Below are 18,313 nucleotides of genomic sequence, written 5' to 3'. Positions count from 1 at the left end.
TGGAATGTAAATGAGTACATTCACTCCAGTACCGTACTTAAATCCAAATGTTGAGGTACTTGTACTTTACTTGAGTCTTTTCTTTTCATGCCACTTTCTACTTCTACTCCGCTACATTTCAGAGAGAAATATTATACTTTTGGGACTTCCAGTTTGCAGCCAGCGAGGGAGGACATGCAAGCGTGATGTCCACAGGCGTACCTCGACACTCGTTACTTCTATTTTCCGTGATAACCATGGTACTAAAATACTAGAAAAGAATTGACTATTTGTAGTGGCGCATGGCACAGTATAATCTAAGGGGTCTTAAGGATATTACACCGCTGTCTAAACGAACAGCCAGGCCCGCACACACATCCAAAATGGCGACCGGATCTCCTAAAGGTGGAAGCCCTACTCTTGATGCAGTTATGGCAGCTATTCAAGAAAGCAAGGAGGATATATCAAGACAGTTAGATGCTAAAACAACTTCCATCCAGTCCTCACTTTCTAAAATTGAAACGGCGATATCGACTCTAGCTGACCCAGTTGAAGAAATGGAGGGACGCATATCAGCAAATGAAGATAACATCAAAGATGCCACCACGCACATTGGGTCACTGGAGAAGGAGGTAGAGTCCCTCAAAGATAAAGTGGACGATTTAGAGAATAGGAGCCGGCGTAACAACATCCGCATAATCAGCCTCCCTGAGGAGGCTGAAGGCCGTGATGCTGCAGGATTTTTGGAGCGAGTCATACCGGAAATCCTCGGTATCGAAAACTTTCTTACCTCCATTACCTGCGAACAAGGAGAAAATAATGCGCCTTGCCAGACAAAAGGGAGAGATTCACTACGAAAACAGCAGGGTTTACATCTTCCCAGACTGCAGCCCCAGTCTGCAACGCCTTAAAGATGCCTTTAAGGATGTCAAAAAGAGCCTTCGGGAAAGAGGAATCTCCTATTCCCTGCACCATCCAGCTAAACTACGGATTACGCATGAGGACAACATCAGATGGTTTACATCACCTTGGATACAAATCTCGTGTTCATGCCTTAAATTCTAATGATTTTAATTTAATTTAATTTAATTTAATTTAATTTTATTTAATTTTATTTAATTTTATTTAATTTTATTTAATTTTATTTATTTTTCTTTTCCGATAAGTAACTGGTTCTTGGAATTTGCTCTATGGTTTGATGCTTACTATATATTTTTTCTAACTGTTTAGAGGTCGTGTTGTGAGAGTAGAGAGTTAACTACCCAATGGGGGTGTTCAGTGTTAAGGGTTCCAATGGGCGGGTTTCATACGGGAGTTTGGTACAGTTTTTACCTCACCTAACTTTTATTTTATATGTAAGCATTGAGGCTCCCAACATACTTAAGTTGCATCTGTTATTAAGGTATGACTAGCCAACTAAACTTAATTTCTTGGAATGTTAGGGGAATCAACTCTCCAATTTAGAGGAGAAAAATCTTGACGTACTTAAAGAGACAGTCCACCGATGTTTCATTTATTCACTCACCTTTCCGATGCAGAACATGTCAAACTAAGGAGAGACTGGGTGGGACACGTCTACCGCTCATAATTCAACACAAAAGCTAGGGGGGTTGCTATCCTTATCAATAAAAAACTGAACTTCAAATTAATATCAATAGAAAAAGATGGTAATGGAAGATTTATCTTAGTTAAGGGCGAATTGAATTCCATTAGGTTACAGGAAGACACTTGCTAACATATATGGCTCCAACCACGACGACCCTACTTTTTTTAATGACCTTGTATTAAAACTTGCAACTGCTGAGGGGCACTGTTTGGTTGGGGGTGACTTCAATTTGGTATTGGACCCTAATTTAGATCGATCCATGCCAAGATCTCTTAATCGCTCTAAGGCTGCCTCAGTTCTGCTCAGGGGGATGAGGGATTTGGGACTGTGCGATATTTGACGTAAGCTTAATCCAAAAGCTAAAGACATTTAAAGTCGTATTCCAGAATTGACATGTTTTTAATACCTCACAATATGGCTGCCAAGATCATTGATTGCTCTTATCTATCAGCTACATTGTCCGATCATAATCCTATGAAAATGACCTGGGAGATTGATGCTGCACAATCGAAACCCTTTATTACTTGGAGGTTTAAATCCTATATGCTGAAAGACCCTGAATTCATTAGATTTATGAGAGGTCATATTGATGTATTTATGGAAACGAATACTAATTCCTCATCTCATGTTTTTATATGGGAGGCCTTAAAAGCATATATGAGAGGCCAGATTCTATCGTATAGTTCTCACAAGATCAGAGAAAAAAAGAAAACTCTTGCGAATTTGGAAAATGAAATTAGAGACCTGGAACGTGAACACACCCACACTAAAAGTGAAATGGTGCTCAATACCTTGTCTCTAAAACGGATTCAATATGATAACTTATGTACTAATAAAGCTGAGGCTGATCTAGCCAGGACCAACTATCATTACTATGAATTTGGCGATAAAACCAGCAAGCTACTAGCTTGGCAAATTAAAAGGGAAGAAAGTGAAAAAACTATACATTCCATTATCATAGACGGTAGAAGATCCCTTTTTAATCCGCATGATATCAATCATGAATTTCAATTGTTCTATGAGACACTATATAAGACAGAGCATGGGATTGAGAACACTAAAGCAAAAACATTTTTAAGCTCATTATCCTTGCCTAAGTTAGACCCTGATGATAAAAACTGCCTGGATGCTAATATATCCGAAAGAGAGGTTCTTGAAGCTATGAAATCCCTACAGAATAATAAAGCCCCTGGGCCAGATGGCTTTCCAATTGAATTTTTTAAAACCTTTTCCGATAAGCTTATAACCCCTTTAACAAACATGCTCAACGAAGAACTGACTAATAAGACTCTCCCTAGCTCTTTGGAATTGGCTACGATAATTTTGCTACCAAAATCGGGAAAGGATCGTCAAAAATATACTTCTTATCGTCCTCTCAGCCTTCTGAACTCAGACTACAAAATTATATCAAAGTTAATTGCATCAAGAATGGAATCTATAATCCCAAAAATCGTTAATGCTGATCAGACAGGCTTTGTTAAAAATCGATATGGATCGGACAATGTGCGTAGACTTTTTCATATAATTGAAACAGCCCGCTCACATAAGGACCCCATGCTAATACTGTCAATGGACGCGGAAAAGGCATTCGACAGGATCGAACCCAGCTTTCTCTTTCAAACTCTTGAAGTGATGAATTTTGGAACTAAATTTATTCGCTTCATTAAAACATTGTTTAACGGCCCCAAAGCACAAATTTTGACAAATGGGGTCGTATCAGATATCTTCTAACTATCCAGGGGGGTCCGTCAGGGCTGCCCCTGCTCTCCGTTGTTGATTTTGATAGCCATAGAGCCCCTGGCTATTACTATTCGCTCTAACAACACAATTACTGGTATCAGATATGGAACGAATGAACATAAATTGGCTTTGTATGCAGATGACCTATTAGCCTTTGTGACTGACCCTGCTAACCCCCCCCCCCCCTTACAATGTCTCCAACAGTATAGTGCAGCTTCTGGCTATAAACTAAACCTTACAAAAAGTGAGGTCCTGCCCTTAAATATACAGGACAACTATATTAAAAACTTAACCAGACCTTTGCATTGGCGCCCTAATGGATTTAAATACTTGGGCATAGAAATTCGAACTTCTGTAGATAAAACCTTTAAAGAAAACCAAGTTAAAATAGATTTACAAAACTGGAGGGACCTTCCACTATCATTAATTGGCAGAGTTAATTTAATTAAGATGTGTATCCTCCCCAAATTCTTATATCTTTTCCAATGCATCCCATTTAAAATACCCAAACCTTTCTTTGATGACCTAAATAAATCTTTACGTAGCTTTCTTTGGAAAGGTAAACCCCCCAGAGTCAAACATATTCTAAAGGAGGGTTAAATCTTCCCAACTTTAGAGGCTATTACCTTGCAGCTCAGTTTCGCTCAGTATGGTGCTGGCTACACGGGGACAAATGTGTGGCAAGATGGCTTCCTATTGAACAACACCAATTAAAACATGTTCCGCTGAAGTCTCTTCCTTTCCTAACCTCTAAGAAAACACTCTTAAACATTACTAAGAACCCTATCATTTTGAACTCTTTCTCTGCATGGCGTGAAGCTCATGCTGTCATCGGTTTAAACATCTCCCTGTTTCGTAAAACTCCTCTGTGTGATAATCCCAACATTTCACATCAGATTACAGATGGAATAATGAGCAATTGGGCTAGTAAGGGCGTAAAAACAGTTGAAGATCTATATATCCTAGATACATTTTCAAACTTTCAACAACTGACGGAGAAATTCAAACTCCCCAAACACAATTTATTTAAATATTTTCAAATTAGACACTGGATTCGCAATAACTGTTCAGACTTTAATATATTTAATAGAACCTATTATGCTCCACATAGACTGCATAAAATGCACCACAACTCCTCTCCAAATTGTCAGAGATGTAGAACCTGTGAGGGGGACTTGCTTCACATGCTCTGGAAATGTCCTAGCTTGGAAACATATTGGAAATACATCATTAATATAGCTTCAAAAACTACAAATGTCAAGATTCCCTCTGACCCAAGGATATGGAAGCAGAATCTCCTCCATCGCAGAGACATTGGTTAAGTGAATTAACATCCTACAGCACACCTGAAAAAATCTTATTCGGCGTGAGGAGGAACCCAGAGAAATACGAAAATATATGGTGTTCTTTCTTGGCCTTACTACCATCTTTACATAAGTTTAACTAGTACATCTGTATGTAACTTGCTCCCCTTTAATATTTTGTCTACCATACTTCTATGATTTTATGATTATTTGGGACCTCATACAGTACTTAATTGTGTGTTATTTTGCTTTTCAGATGTAACCAAAGGTGAACTCATGCAATTGTTTATCTATTTTCTTTTTTTTTTTTTACCGTACCAGGTTGAGGGTGAGGGGTGGGTAAGGGGTTCTGGTTCTGTATGTCTGTTCCTTTGTTTGCCTTGTTTGTGAAATTATACATATAAAAAAGGCTTCAATAAATATATCTTTGAAAAAAAAAAAGAAAATGACAGTAGCCATAAAAAAAAGAAAGAAATATTGTACTTTTGACTCCACTACATGACTCTGACAGCTTTAGTTACTAGTTACTTTACAAATTAAGATTCCTGCACACGAAACACAAGTAGTTTATAAAATCTGATGTTTTATTATGAATGAAAATAGTCAACAATATAATGGCCTACAAGTCCAGCTGAAATTATTTAACACACATTAAACACACAACTGTTTGATCCTTTACACTTTCTAAAATGGGAGGATTGTTCTGCATTGACTACTTTTACTTTCAGTACTTTAAGTTCATTTTCCTGATGATAATTACATACTTTTACTTAAAGGGATATTTCACCGTTGGAAAGATGAATATATCTTTAAATTGGGTCACTTATGTAGTAGGAATGTGAATTTCTTTTTGAAATTGGTGGCTTTTGGCTCATGTGGATGAAAGACACCAAATCCCAGAATGCACTTGCTTCGCTGCTTTAGAGTCCACTCCCAAGCCACGCCTACCGTTACAGATACGTTACGTTACTACAGACAGACAGACAGTGAGGCAGTCAACTCAACTCAAGTGTGTTTTATTGTCATTTCAACCATATACCCGAAACAACGTTTCACCGTGGCTCAAATGGTGTTACACATTTAAAATATATAAAAACGACATTATGCACTTATGCATTGTGCACACACATTATAGGCTCCGTAATGTTCAGCTAACGCATTCGTAGCATAATCGCTTGGTGGGCTGTAAACACAGAGTATAGACACAGCCATAAATTTGCGTGGAATGTAGACTGGTCGGCATTTAACAGTCACAAACTCCACCAGCAGTTAGTTGGATACAATCACCCCATTTCTGCACCTGTCCGTGTTAACACAGCCCATCTCCACTAGTCTTACCTGGCGACAGAGCAGCCGGCCTGGTAGCTGGATAGTCCGGTACACTGTTGTTCAGCCATGTTTCCACAACAACAAAAACACAGCAGTCTCTGAACTCGCGTTGGGAGTTTCGTTGAAGTTGGATGTAGTCCAGTTTGTTGTCTAATGAGCGGACACTTGCAAGCAGGATTGATGGAACAGGTGGCCGGCTAGCGTTAGCTTTCCACCTAGCTGCTTTCCACTCCTGCACACCGCTGTTGAGGTCCCTTTTCCCGGCTAGCGGCATCAGGCGACACCGCAGGCTGAGGTGCTGGTCCATAGCAGGCGAACCTCGCATAGTGTGTCGAGTTTTCCGTCTGTAATAAAGTGTCCTGCATATTCTCCGATCTGTACCAATGTATCCCGGTGGTACATGTGCGGTAGTTTGAATGCACATAATTGTTGTAAAGGTTTTCTGTTGAAAAGATGGAGCCTGTTAGCGACACTTCAAGATGGCTGACACTCGTTTTGCTTCAGATATCTTCGGGTAAAGATGACAGTTTTCAACAGCGGGTTGAAAACATGCGGAAGTAGCTCCTACTACTGCTAAATCGGTGAAGTATCCCTTTAAGTAACATTTTCAATGCAGGACTTTTACTCGTCGCAGAGTATTTTTACAGTGTGGTATTTGTACTTTTACTTAAATAAAGGATCTGAATACTTCTTCCATCGCTGAATGGCGTGCTGCTCTTGTCTGTGACGTTCTGCATTACACTTCTTTTATTTGTGTACAGCATCGCATTTCGGCTGAGTATTAGATCAGTTAACACTGTTGTTTTCTACCACAGCAGATTTAAGACACCAGAATCACGTCCTGTTTTCTGTTATAAGCTGAGAAGTCATCTTATCAACAAATACCTCACTTTCCTCCGTGTCCTCCATCACCTCTTCTCCTCCGTTTTCCTCCTGTAACTGCGTCTGAAGTGCTCTCATCTTGAAGCAAAACAGCTCTCATTTGACTAGCTTTATTCTCCATAATAGGCTTTCTCGTGTCATGAAAAAATGTCTTGCATTTTCTGCTGTAAGTGTATTATAGCTCTGACATCTTGAACCCCGTACTGTTGGTTTCAAGGAATGCGGCTTATTCCGAAAGGCCAACCCTTTTCTTCTAATAACCTGGATGCCTAGAATGTAAATGCCAGGAGAAAACACCTTCGATTAGACGTTGAGGCTGACACGAAGAAAACAAAACTCACACCCTGAGGAAGGCTGTTTGTGCCACTACACGTGGGTTGTAACCCAGCTTTTTAAGGTACTAACCTTTTCAATATGAAATAGCCATCCAAAAACAGGCTTGTTTGCCTTTTTGCAAGAAGAGCGTCTTATACCTGTCTTTTTGAACTTTTGTGTTTTCCTTTCAAGGAGCAGCTTCATAATGCATTTGAATATCTGAGCCCTCCAGACCTTTTTTCCTCTTAAAAAAAAAAAAACACAACATTGTTTTGGAGTTTGTGCGGAGGATGAAGCTGCAGTGGTTTAACATGCAGAAAGGCTCTCTGTCCAACACAGCCAGGGTCAGTGTGGAGGTTCAGCGGCTGCATAGTCCAGCAGGTATTAAACATTTAGCTCCATTTTCCTCTAAGCCGCCAGTGTTTGTGCTCCACTGGTCCATTGTGTTCAGGGATGTGAAATGCCAAAGCTCAGCGATCTCACCACACATATTCTCCTCAGGGATTACAGCACTCGCCCTCTAATTTCACCTCATCAGACTACTGTAATTCACCTGCTCCATCAGGGACTGCGCATTTCTCCGATGCTCCATTGTACCGACCTCTCAATAACCCAAAAAATTCCCTTTAGTACTATGGCCCACTAGTCCGACGTCCCTTTGTTTCGAAAAAATTAACCCTCTGCTCCGACATTCCATTGTTCCGACCATATAGGCTATTGTGGATCCCACGTTACTTCTAGGCAAGACGCACCCTACGAAGCAGCTCGATTGGTTGGGGTTAGGCATTGACCTTGAGTGGTTAAGATTAAGATAACCAATTGATCAGGGGATAGGATCTGAACTGATCAGGTTACGTTACCTTGCGTAAGCAAGGACGCCTGGCCATAGTAGTGTGTGAATGCTATTGAAGGGCGGGCCTTGCCTCGAAGTTGAGTTTGTTCCATAATAAAGCTTAACCATTGTTCCTATATAGTCGGAACAATGGGATGTCGGAGCAGAGGGCTTATTTTTTTCGAAACAAAGGGACTTCGGACTGGTGGGCTGTAAGACCAAAGGGAATTTTTCAGGGTTTTCTTCACTGAAGAAAAAAATCTTTGTTTTGTACAGATCCTTGAAAAAAATCACATATAATATTTTTCTAGGAAAATAAGAATAATGATACAAAAATAAAATTCCTTCCAATATCGTGGATCATATCGCAATTGTAATATCAGTCAAAATAATCGCAATTAGATATTTTCCTCACATCGTGCAGTCCTACCACCCACGACCTTTTCCTTAACCTAACTGCCTCAAAAGTGACTCCAATAGTCCCGACCCAGCACGTTTAGATAAAACGCGTTCAGATCTGACACTAAAGGAGACTTTTAGCGTCAATAACAACGCCAAAGGCACCTGACCAAGCATCCGTATTTTACACAATGGGAGTGAGAATGTGTTAAGACTTCAGAATCAGTCAATACCAGATCATTTCATCCTCAACGAGAAACTACTCTGTTCTGATGCTTTGGAGAAGCCGGACTGAATATTCATAGATTTAAAAACTCTCCATATGCATGTATGAAACGTGAAAGGGCGCATTAACATCAATAAAGCATTACCATCACTTGTGTCCCCTGGGACGTAATATAATTAATAGGGGTTGGGAATTTCATTTAATATGATTTATGTTTAAATTATAGTTGTGTAATGACTACCACTCCCACTCCCCTCCCTGCAAGATATATACAACACCCACCTCACCCGAAAAGCGACCATGATTGTGAGCGACGACAGCCACCCCGCATACAGTCTTCTCACCCTACAGTCACATTAGCTACAAGAGACAGAGACAAAGTGACAGGCTACCATTCATGTTCAATGGGAGTGGCCGTTTGCTAGCGATAAGCGACGAGCTTGCCGCTGCCACGAGCAAGGCGGGGCCAAAATAAACAAGAAGTCTATTTTATGCAAATGCTAAGCGATGCGACAAAGCGACTGCCAATCGGAGTGAAGGCAGCGTGACTGCTTCCGTTCTTCCGTTCCATTCTTGTTCTCCTAACCACAACCTTACCCCGTCTCTCTTTTCCTAACCACAACCGTCCCGTTGTTCTAGCGCATCCCCCGTTGTTGTCGCCATTGTTGTCACCGGCGTGCGCCGTTTAATTTCCCCGCTGTTGCATCCCCCAGAGACCGCGGATCGTGTCCCGGCGGCCGTTGTTGTCACCGTCTACTGCGTGTGGCGTCCCCGTTTTTGCATCCCCCAGAGCAGGCCAGAGTCATGGCAGTTGTCGGCGTCATGTGGCGTTTAATTTCCACGTTGTTGTGTCCCCCAGAGACCGCGGATCATGTTGTCACCATCTCACCCAGAGCAGTTGCATGGCAGTTCGTGAAATGCTAACGTTCCAATTTCGTGGTGACCACCACGAAATAAAGTAGAAAATTGTTTCCCTGTACACGAATCAATAGATCAAAATAACGTAACCATTTCACGAACTGCCCTGAGACCGGGCTGGGTAGGAATGTCTTGTCTTATCTGTTGTACATTTTTTGTCCTTCACCGTGGGATGGTGAGAAACAAAGTTTCGATTCCTCTGCATATCTAGTATATGTGAAGAAATTGACAAATAAAGATGACTTGACTTGACTTGACCAACTAGTCTTTAAAAAAACACACACGCAAAGGGATTCAAATGAGGGGGTGGAAAATTACAACAAAAACCAACCGACCTTGGTACTGATGTCATTGTTAAAAAGTCCAAGCATGATGTGTGCTCAAATGGCTTCAGGTGCTGTTGGGTTCTCTCTTCCAATATGCAGGCGGATCCTTCATGATTTCTAATCGGGCTTGTTTGCATTCTTTTTTCCTCAAAAAAAAGAGTTGTCTCGTCCCGAATAATCAAAGGCACTTCGTTGGAGGAAAGCAAATGTTGTGTCCCCCCAAAAAAGTGACAAAGCCCTCTAGCAGCAGTAGTAATTAAGTAGATATAGGAAGTAGAAACAAAACACACATATAAAAAAGCATCCCAACAACAACAATGACCGGCAGCAATTTAGAACTAAAGAATTATAGACAAGCGCTTAATGTGTTAAAAAGGCCAGAGAGTTCAAATGGGTCTTGAGCCTAGATTTAAATACAGAAATGGAGGGAGCACATCTGATATCTAAAGGCAGCTGGTTCCACACAATTACATCTTTGACCTGTAAGGTGTTTTTTGGGGGTGTACCAACTTTTTTTGTCAGAATCAGAAATACTTGCAGTAGCTATGCCACTGAGGGAGCTCAGTCATTAACTTTCATGTTACAGTTCATCTTGAGGATACTCAGGATATATAATCCAGCAGTGCTGTGACGCTGAATCTCTCCAAATGGAGTGTTATTGCTCTTTTAAAAAGTGAAATCATCAGGCCGTGGTGGATATGGAGAGGCAGATGAAGACCGTGTGCTGTTGAGATGAAGTACCCTAATGTTGACAGGGTAATCGAAGCTAAAGCCTTGTTGTCGGAGTTGTGGGCCGTGATCGGACCGCGGTGTGACTCAGAGTAATTGGCTCTTATCTCAGCGCTGGAGAACAACAGCCAGTAACAGAGAGGCTTCAGATGGAGGCAGCGTTAGTTTGGCTTTAGCTTACAGTTTGGAGCTCGAGAGGAGAGCTGTGAATATTTATTGAGATGATGATGTTCATGAAAATGTGTGTGTGTGTGTGTGTGTGTGTGTGTGTGTTTGTGTATGTGTGTGTTTGTGTGTGTGTGTGTGTGTGTGTGTGTGTGTGTGTGTGTGTGGGCTTGTTAAACTTTATTCGTGGGGTCCAAAAACCGGGAGTTCAGTATACTTGTGGGGTCCCGACAGCTTTGTGGGGCCAAAATGCTGGACCCCACAAGTTTAAAGGGCTGTTTGAGGGTTAAGACTTAGGTTAGGGTGAGGGTGAGGGTAAGGGTTAAGGTTAGGCATTTAGTTGTGATGGTTAATGTTAGGGTAAGGGGCTAGGGAATGCATTATGTCAGTGACGGGTCCCCACAAAGATAGTGCCACAAACCCGTGTGTGTGTGTGTGTGTGTGTGTGTGTGTGTGTGTGTGTGTGTGTGTGTGTGTGTGTACAATTCAACTGCATGGTAGATTTTCTACTGTCTATTTACTGTTTCTCCAAATGACATGCTATAGTTGTGTACAGCTGCATTGCATCCTTTTACAATACATTTGTGGTGTCTTAAATAGTAGTGCTGTGATGCTGTATGAAGAGGAATCCGCCGACACTGATCTTGATTATAAAAAGGTTTATTACAAGCAAAGATTCAGCATCAATTTTACAAACTCCTGCAGGAAGCTTGGAGAACGACCAACTCAAATTCTTCCAAAAGTCGTTCTGCCTTTCCTTTGTGTGAGCAACGTATATATCTTATGCATTGTATGACCTAACGTGGGAGGGTGTATGTGTTAGTATATCAACTGGCCAATCGTAGCCTGCTATCTGGCACAACTCCAAAAAAGGTATCTTCTGTCTTGGGGGAAACCCTGCTCATGTTAACAGTTTCCAGATGTTCTCAGTAAGTGTAAAGCAAAGTTCATAGGACTCCCTTATAACAAACATTTAAGCAAAGTTTATAGAAAGTTATAGAATGGTCATATACTACATATTTCCCCCCTTCGAGACTTAATAAAGTCTCGAAAAACAAGAAGAGTAGGAATAACATTTCTCATTATAACATGTTCCTTATAATATAACTTTCGGAGTGTAAACAAATTTATAGAATGTAACAAAATGAAATCATTGGAGTGTGAGAGCGAAAAACCCATCTGGCAGCTGTCTTTTCAAGTAACCATCAATCAATCAAGATAGGAAAATTCTCTCACGGTCCCTCTGCCTAGGCGACCACCTTAGTACTCCAGATCATATAGAAAATAAATCTTTATCAATTTATGTAGAATTATGGTTTAAGCAAATACATGTGAAAACCTCAGAAAATGAAATAAAATCAAAACAATGTCCAAATTCAGGCAAGTCGACCCTTCGGATCTGAAAAAAGGACCTTTCCCTGCCTGGACCCCATTTCCCTAAGCGTCAAGGAAAAAAAAGAAAGACATCTGAGGTCTCCATATATTCACTTCATGACAGAAAACATCATTCTTCAAACAATTAATGCAAGAATATTATATAAAGTATGTATTACTCTGCAAACATGTATATATATCAGACAAACACAGGAATGCAGTCCACTACATTGCAGCTTCTCAGCAATGTTGATGTGGTGAAATCTAAACAGATCCACACCATCCTGGTTCAGAGTTCTCCTAGTTCCTTCATATTGTCCATATTTGTATCTGAATCTCCCTCTGCACATTACCCCATATGCTCTGGAAGAAAAGAAAACACCAACCAGTATCTTTTTGCAAAACAACACATGAAAATTAAAAACATCAAATAAGAATAAAAAATAATAATATCAAAAATAATATATGATAATATGAATAATATATGATAATATGAATCACATTCCATTTCCATTTCCCCCCTTTGATTAATAACAAAATCCAAAGAAATGTGAAAAAAAAACATACAGTAAAAAACTAAAAAATTAAACCAAACCCTCATTTTAAACAAAATGTCTAATTCCCTCTTCGCCGACCATTGATAGTCAGCAACAAAAGTTATCATTTCTAAAAAATAACTCTTATCCTGATGCATCAATCACACCTTCAACAAATTAAATCAAACAAATCATAAACATCCCTTTTTAACACGTCTTGGTGTAGTCAATTGGGGATTAGAGAAGACCAAATTTATTTTAAGAGCCAATCATTTTATAGCATGTAATTACTCGCTTTTTACAAAGTACCAGACTTCACTGTTTGGTTACCAGATGGTGGGTGTAATAAATCTCCTCATGTCCAACTCTGTCAACCTCATCTATGTGACATTCCTGTTTAAATTAGACACAAGACAAACCAAGTCTAGTTGCTAATGTAATATGCAGAACAATCGTTCCTCTCCATTAATTGTAATCACTATCAAAATTCAATAAACTACAGAGCTTCACTCTGGAGTTTTTGTGAGTTATTATTATTTGGTTTTTACCCTTTAACTCTACAGCCTAAGTAACACCACTGCAACTCATGCAGAATAGTGAAATTCAAATCAGATTTCTAAACCTCTGTATCAATAACAAAAGATGCTGATCCATCATTGGGCTATAATAACTGATTTCCGTTCGCGAATCTATACTTAGAGAGAAATCATGAACAAACGACTGGTACACTATAAACAACAAATTAACCAATGCAAACAACTTTTAATTTGAGTAGACTATATCTATGATTGGGAGTTGTCTTATCTTTTCTCACATTATCACTGCTAATGTTTTTATGCATTCTCTATGCATCCCTATTTTACTTATAGTTACACAATTGTTCTAAGCTTACTTTTAACCAAATTCTGAGAACAGCACTCTCAATCTGCTGTTTGTAACAACTTTACATCAATCCAATCCAAATTCATACATGAGATTACTTCCCAATAAATTATCTGGGCAACACTCAAATAATAGAAACATCTTCAAAAGTTGTAAACTAAATGTCATTAGAGCACAAAAATAAAACAGTGAAATGTTCTTTTAACATTTCCTGACACACCAACCAAAGTAGCATATTTGTCACTAGTCTTGTTAGAAGCTGTCACAGGAAAATCATTACAACTTTAACAAAATAGATTTCACCAGATACTGACAAAATGGAAGGTTTTCATACCAAGTTGCTTAATTTAGATGTCTTAACCCTTCACATAGGTGTGTTCACATAGGAGTAACTCTGTTTTAAAAGCAAAAATACTTTACTACTATTAATTACTTCTTTAGAGTAATTGTATTTTCAAATTGTGTGTTTGTCGGTGCATTACCTCCTTTTTATGTGTTGGTGCGTCAATGCGTCGATGCATCGATGCGTCAGAGCAAATCCGATCTCTCTCACTCCTCCCTCTTTCTCTGGTCAGTCTGCTGATGTCAACGCTCATCTGTGCAGATCTGTACCAACTTGTGACTGTCCTTGTCCTCAATTGTTGGATCTCTTTCTGGTCCTGATGACACCAGCTGACACCCCCCTTTCAGATCTTCTGGGCATCTCTAGAATCTTGGTTCCAGACTCCTATAAGGGTTCACCGGTCCTCCTCTGTAATTTCCTCTGGAGTTTCTTCCTGGTCTATTACACTCACGGGCAAAGTGTCCATCCTGTCCACAATTAAAACACGCTTGTGGTGATTGCATAGAGTATGAATCAAATCTTCTTCCTCTTCCTCTGCCTAAGCTTCCTCGTCCTCTTCCTCTCCAGTTCTGTATCTGTCCAAAAACTGGCTGTGGATATAAAACAACTGGAACCACGAATGGTGGTTGGGGCAACTGCGGTTGGACGTTGCTCGGCTGAAGTTGTGGCGGCGAATGTTGATTTGGTGGGCATTGATTCTGCACAACCAAAACCTGCTTCTTGTCCTTCTTATTCTCCACCAGCTGCATTTGATTGAATTTTCTAAGAGTTTCTCGGTCTTGTTCTTTCACTTTTTGGGACCCTTTTTTCAGCAATTTCTCCCTCTGTATCTTCAGCTTCTCCAAGTGCTCTTCCAATTGCTCCATGTCTCTTTCAATCTCTTCTATGCTAATCGCTGCAGGATGAAGTCCTGTAGCTCCTCTGCTCTCCAAATCTTCATTACTGTCTCCATCTTCACTTTCATCACACTCTTCTGAATCACTCTGATCATCATCATCATCCTTTGTCTTGCTAAACCTCAGTCTGCCCTTAGTTTCCAGATGTTTCATTTTCTTCTTACTTTTGGAGCTTGGATTCATCTTTATGGTTGTTTCAGCTTCTCAATTATTAGTTATCTGTGAATGTTTCACCAAAGTACTTTGTAGGCATGTGTGACGTTACTTCTTTAATGTCAGTCTCTGGTCATGCCCTGAGAGCCATCTGGGTGTCCAATTCAGTCACTTAACCATGGACAGTTGTAAATCTGTCGCCCCTCCTTCTCTGCTGCTCCAGCTCCAGATGCAGTTTCTGGTGCAAGTGGTGGGGGATGGGACCAAAGTTGACTACCAAATCAGCTTGTAGAGGAGTGAGACAGGTCTGCTCTGACATCCATCGAGGCACACTGAATAAACACAAAACACAACACCTCCGAGAAGCATTACTTGTACTTTTAATCATACTAATTTTAGTTTTCTTGCTTCTAACCTATGACATCATTGATTCAAAATGTTGCTACAAAAATATTACCTAAGTAAGAAAAGTATCATAAAATATGTACTTAAAATACTAAAAGTAACAATGTAGAAAATCCTCACATTTCTGAAGCTAGAAATGATCCCAACCGTCCTGTCAACTAACTAAGCATTTAAACAGCTAATCAGTTCAACTGGACTTATAGGCCTATATATTTGTTGAACAGTCTAACAACAATAAAACATCATATTCCATAAACATATGTTTGTTCTATTCATTTCTTATGATATGTCAGATTACAATAAAATCCAAAAGCAATTTGTCTTGGAAATTGCCATTAGTCATTCCTGAAAATTACATAATTTATCTCTTTTTCCCTAAGTTTTGTGCTTGTGGTATAGCAGTTTTTACTATTTTCATCAAAACATTTACCCTCCTGTAGATTGTAACCCCAATGCTACAGTTGTCTCTGTAACAACAATATTAGTATGAACTCCAGTATCCTAATTCAAAAGTACATTTATCTCTTTCTTTGTCTTTCTGTCACTTTCACAACACTCTCTTTCTGTCTTTAACCACCTTAGTACCTTATTGTACACTTAACTTTCTCTTAAAGTCATGCCTTTTTCCATTATCCCATAAACTTTCTTTTCCCTTTCTACAGCATACACTTCTTCTCTCAGCTTTCCTGACCATCTTTTGTAACAATAGTTACCCATTATTAACTCAGTCTGTTTTATTAGGATTGAATTACTCGCTGTTTCTTCACAGGAATCAGATTCATTCATTCTGTTTTCCACCTTCACAAATGTCACTCATTTCCTTGGTGCAATGACATAACCACAGGTAACAGTGGAGAACTTTAGCAAAGTCAAAAACCTTATAGAATTATCAAATTTTGAATTGTTTTATTCAAAGTAAAATCATTTTAGATGCCTCGCCACTCAAAACAAGTGGTCCAACATTTTAAAATGGCAGAGGTGACAATCCTGAAGCCCATCAATCAGTCCTCTCATCTCTTACTTTCAATAGAGGTATAGAGGCTGGACTTTTCTTAATCCAGGGTGATCAATCACTGATATGAGTTCCAGCAAATCACCTATGCCAGCTATTAATCTCTCTTTTTTCCTTTTTCTTTCAGGCCTGAGCCTTATTTATCCCACTTTTATCCTCAAATCTTTCTCCCAAATTTTCTTTTCATGCTACAGAAGCAAGCATAATTAAGGCTTCCTAATTAGGACATTTCAAATTCTAATGCCATTTCTCTAGGTGTTTATGACATTTTCTCTCTCTTTTTTATCAACATAACTCTCATTCATAAATTTAATGGATCTTAATCGCATAGTTTCATAGTCAAGCAACAGCCACTTTAATGTTTTACCAAGCTACATTTAACCCCCCTTCTCCTTTAGCCACTCTGTCTCTGCCTTTAGTGCAGTAAGGAGTGGCCTAAACTTTCTGTGAAAACTTGAATTCCTAAAATTCCTAGACATGCGCAGTTCAGTCAGCAGTGTGATTCCACAGTGAGTGGAACTCCACTGGAGTTAAGGAACCTAGGCTCACACTCAACCAAAAGAATAACTAAAAATCACTCAGCGTACTTTAACACAGAATTTCTTAATCTTAGTAGTTTCAAAGCAGCAGATAATGCAAATAGCAATATGCTATCATAAAGCAGTTTAAACAATCTCAAAGAAATCAGAGAAAACTTAATGATTCCTACAAATTCTCTCAACAGACAGACCTATTGTCTCTCCATTTTTCCCTTCAACAGACCACATTAAAACAACAATGACACAGGACAAAACAAACCAACACAAAACATAAAACACAAATACTAATTTTGAAGCTTCTTATTTTTACTATAGGTTAGCCTAATCTATTTTCACGTCCTCCAAAGGGGCTCATAAGTTTTAGCAATTTTTGAAAACGTTCTCCTTCGAAGAAGACTCATAGGCTAGATCGTTTACACAAAAGTCCTCCTAGGGGCTCATATCAATTTATGTCTTTTACCTATTTAACAAAGTCCACCCAAAAAAGACTCATACATTTTAACACATTTGAAAACGTTCTCTTGAAAAAGAGACTCATATTTTAACCATAATAAACAGAATATCTTTCCTTATTAAACTAAACATATATATATAATATAGGATATCCTTATCACGCATACACAGCCTATCACATACAGCAGAAACACCACTGTTCACACACACACACCGCTGTTCACACACACTCTCTCTCATACACACAAAAGTCGACATCATTCATGCATGTAATTCCTAAAAAGAGTTTGCTTTCCGCCGTTTTATTTTTTTTTTTGTCTTTTTTTTTTTTTTTGTTATTTTGCTACCTTAGATATAGACATCCAATAGCAAGTCTACCTCGAACATTATTCGTCAACAATGAACCGATTGGCAAATCTACCATTGAACTGTTAGTCTACACCTCAGTTCTCCGAACTGGCTCAAACTTTTCATCTAATAAAAATTTAAGACTACGGCCCATCCTGTGATCGCCTTTTTTCAAAGGGCTTTTTATGTCAGATTAACGGCGTTTTCCTTTATTTTTCTTGTTTCTGTTGGTTTCTCTTTATCGTTCCTGTTCTTTTCTGTATTCTTTTATTTTCTCTTATTTCCTTTTTCTTCTCCTTATTACTTCTTGTTTTTATTTTCTCTTGTTTCCTTTTTCTTTCTTTTGTTTAAGCCAAATTGCCCTGGCCAGGGTTAAACTGTTTTCTTTAATCCAATTTGCCTATTCCTTAAAATCTTTTCACATCGTCTATGTGAATATTCCTTAATCCCTTACTTTTTCTCCCTTTTCTCTATTTCTTCATTTGAATTTCCTTTCCTCTGTTTCTCTAACTTCCTTAAGCCTTTGCTTCATTTGTCTCATATTCCTTTTCCTCTGTTTCTCTAGCTTCCTTAAAGCATTTGCTTTGTTTTCTTCTTATTTCTCATATGTTAACTCACACTT

At 39.1% G+C, this 18,313-nt stretch overlaps 1 protein-coding gene across 1 annotated transcript in view; it reads left to right on the top strand.

The window, feature by feature from the left end:
- Positions 1–362: 362 nt before the first annotated feature.
- Positions 363–18,313, top strand: part of LOC116044905 (contactin-associated protein-like 4) — a 143,719-nt gene continuing 125,768 nt past the window's right edge. The window contains exon 1 of the mRNA XM_036004830.1: positions 363–750. Within this exon, the coding sequence (XP_035860723.1) occupies positions 363–750 (388 nt within the window). The remainder of the gene's footprint in view (positions 751–18,313) is intronic.

This window comes from Sander lucioperca, chromosome 9 (assembly GCF_008315115.2).
Source record: "Sander lucioperca isolate FBNREF2018 chromosome 9, SLUC_FBN_1.2, whole genome shotgun sequence".
Classification (NCBI taxonomy): domain Eukaryota; kingdom Metazoa; phylum Chordata; class Actinopteri; order Perciformes; family Percidae; genus Sander; species Sander lucioperca.
Note: the sequence above shows the minus strand (reverse complement) of the source record. Positions and strands in the feature narration are given on the sequence as shown.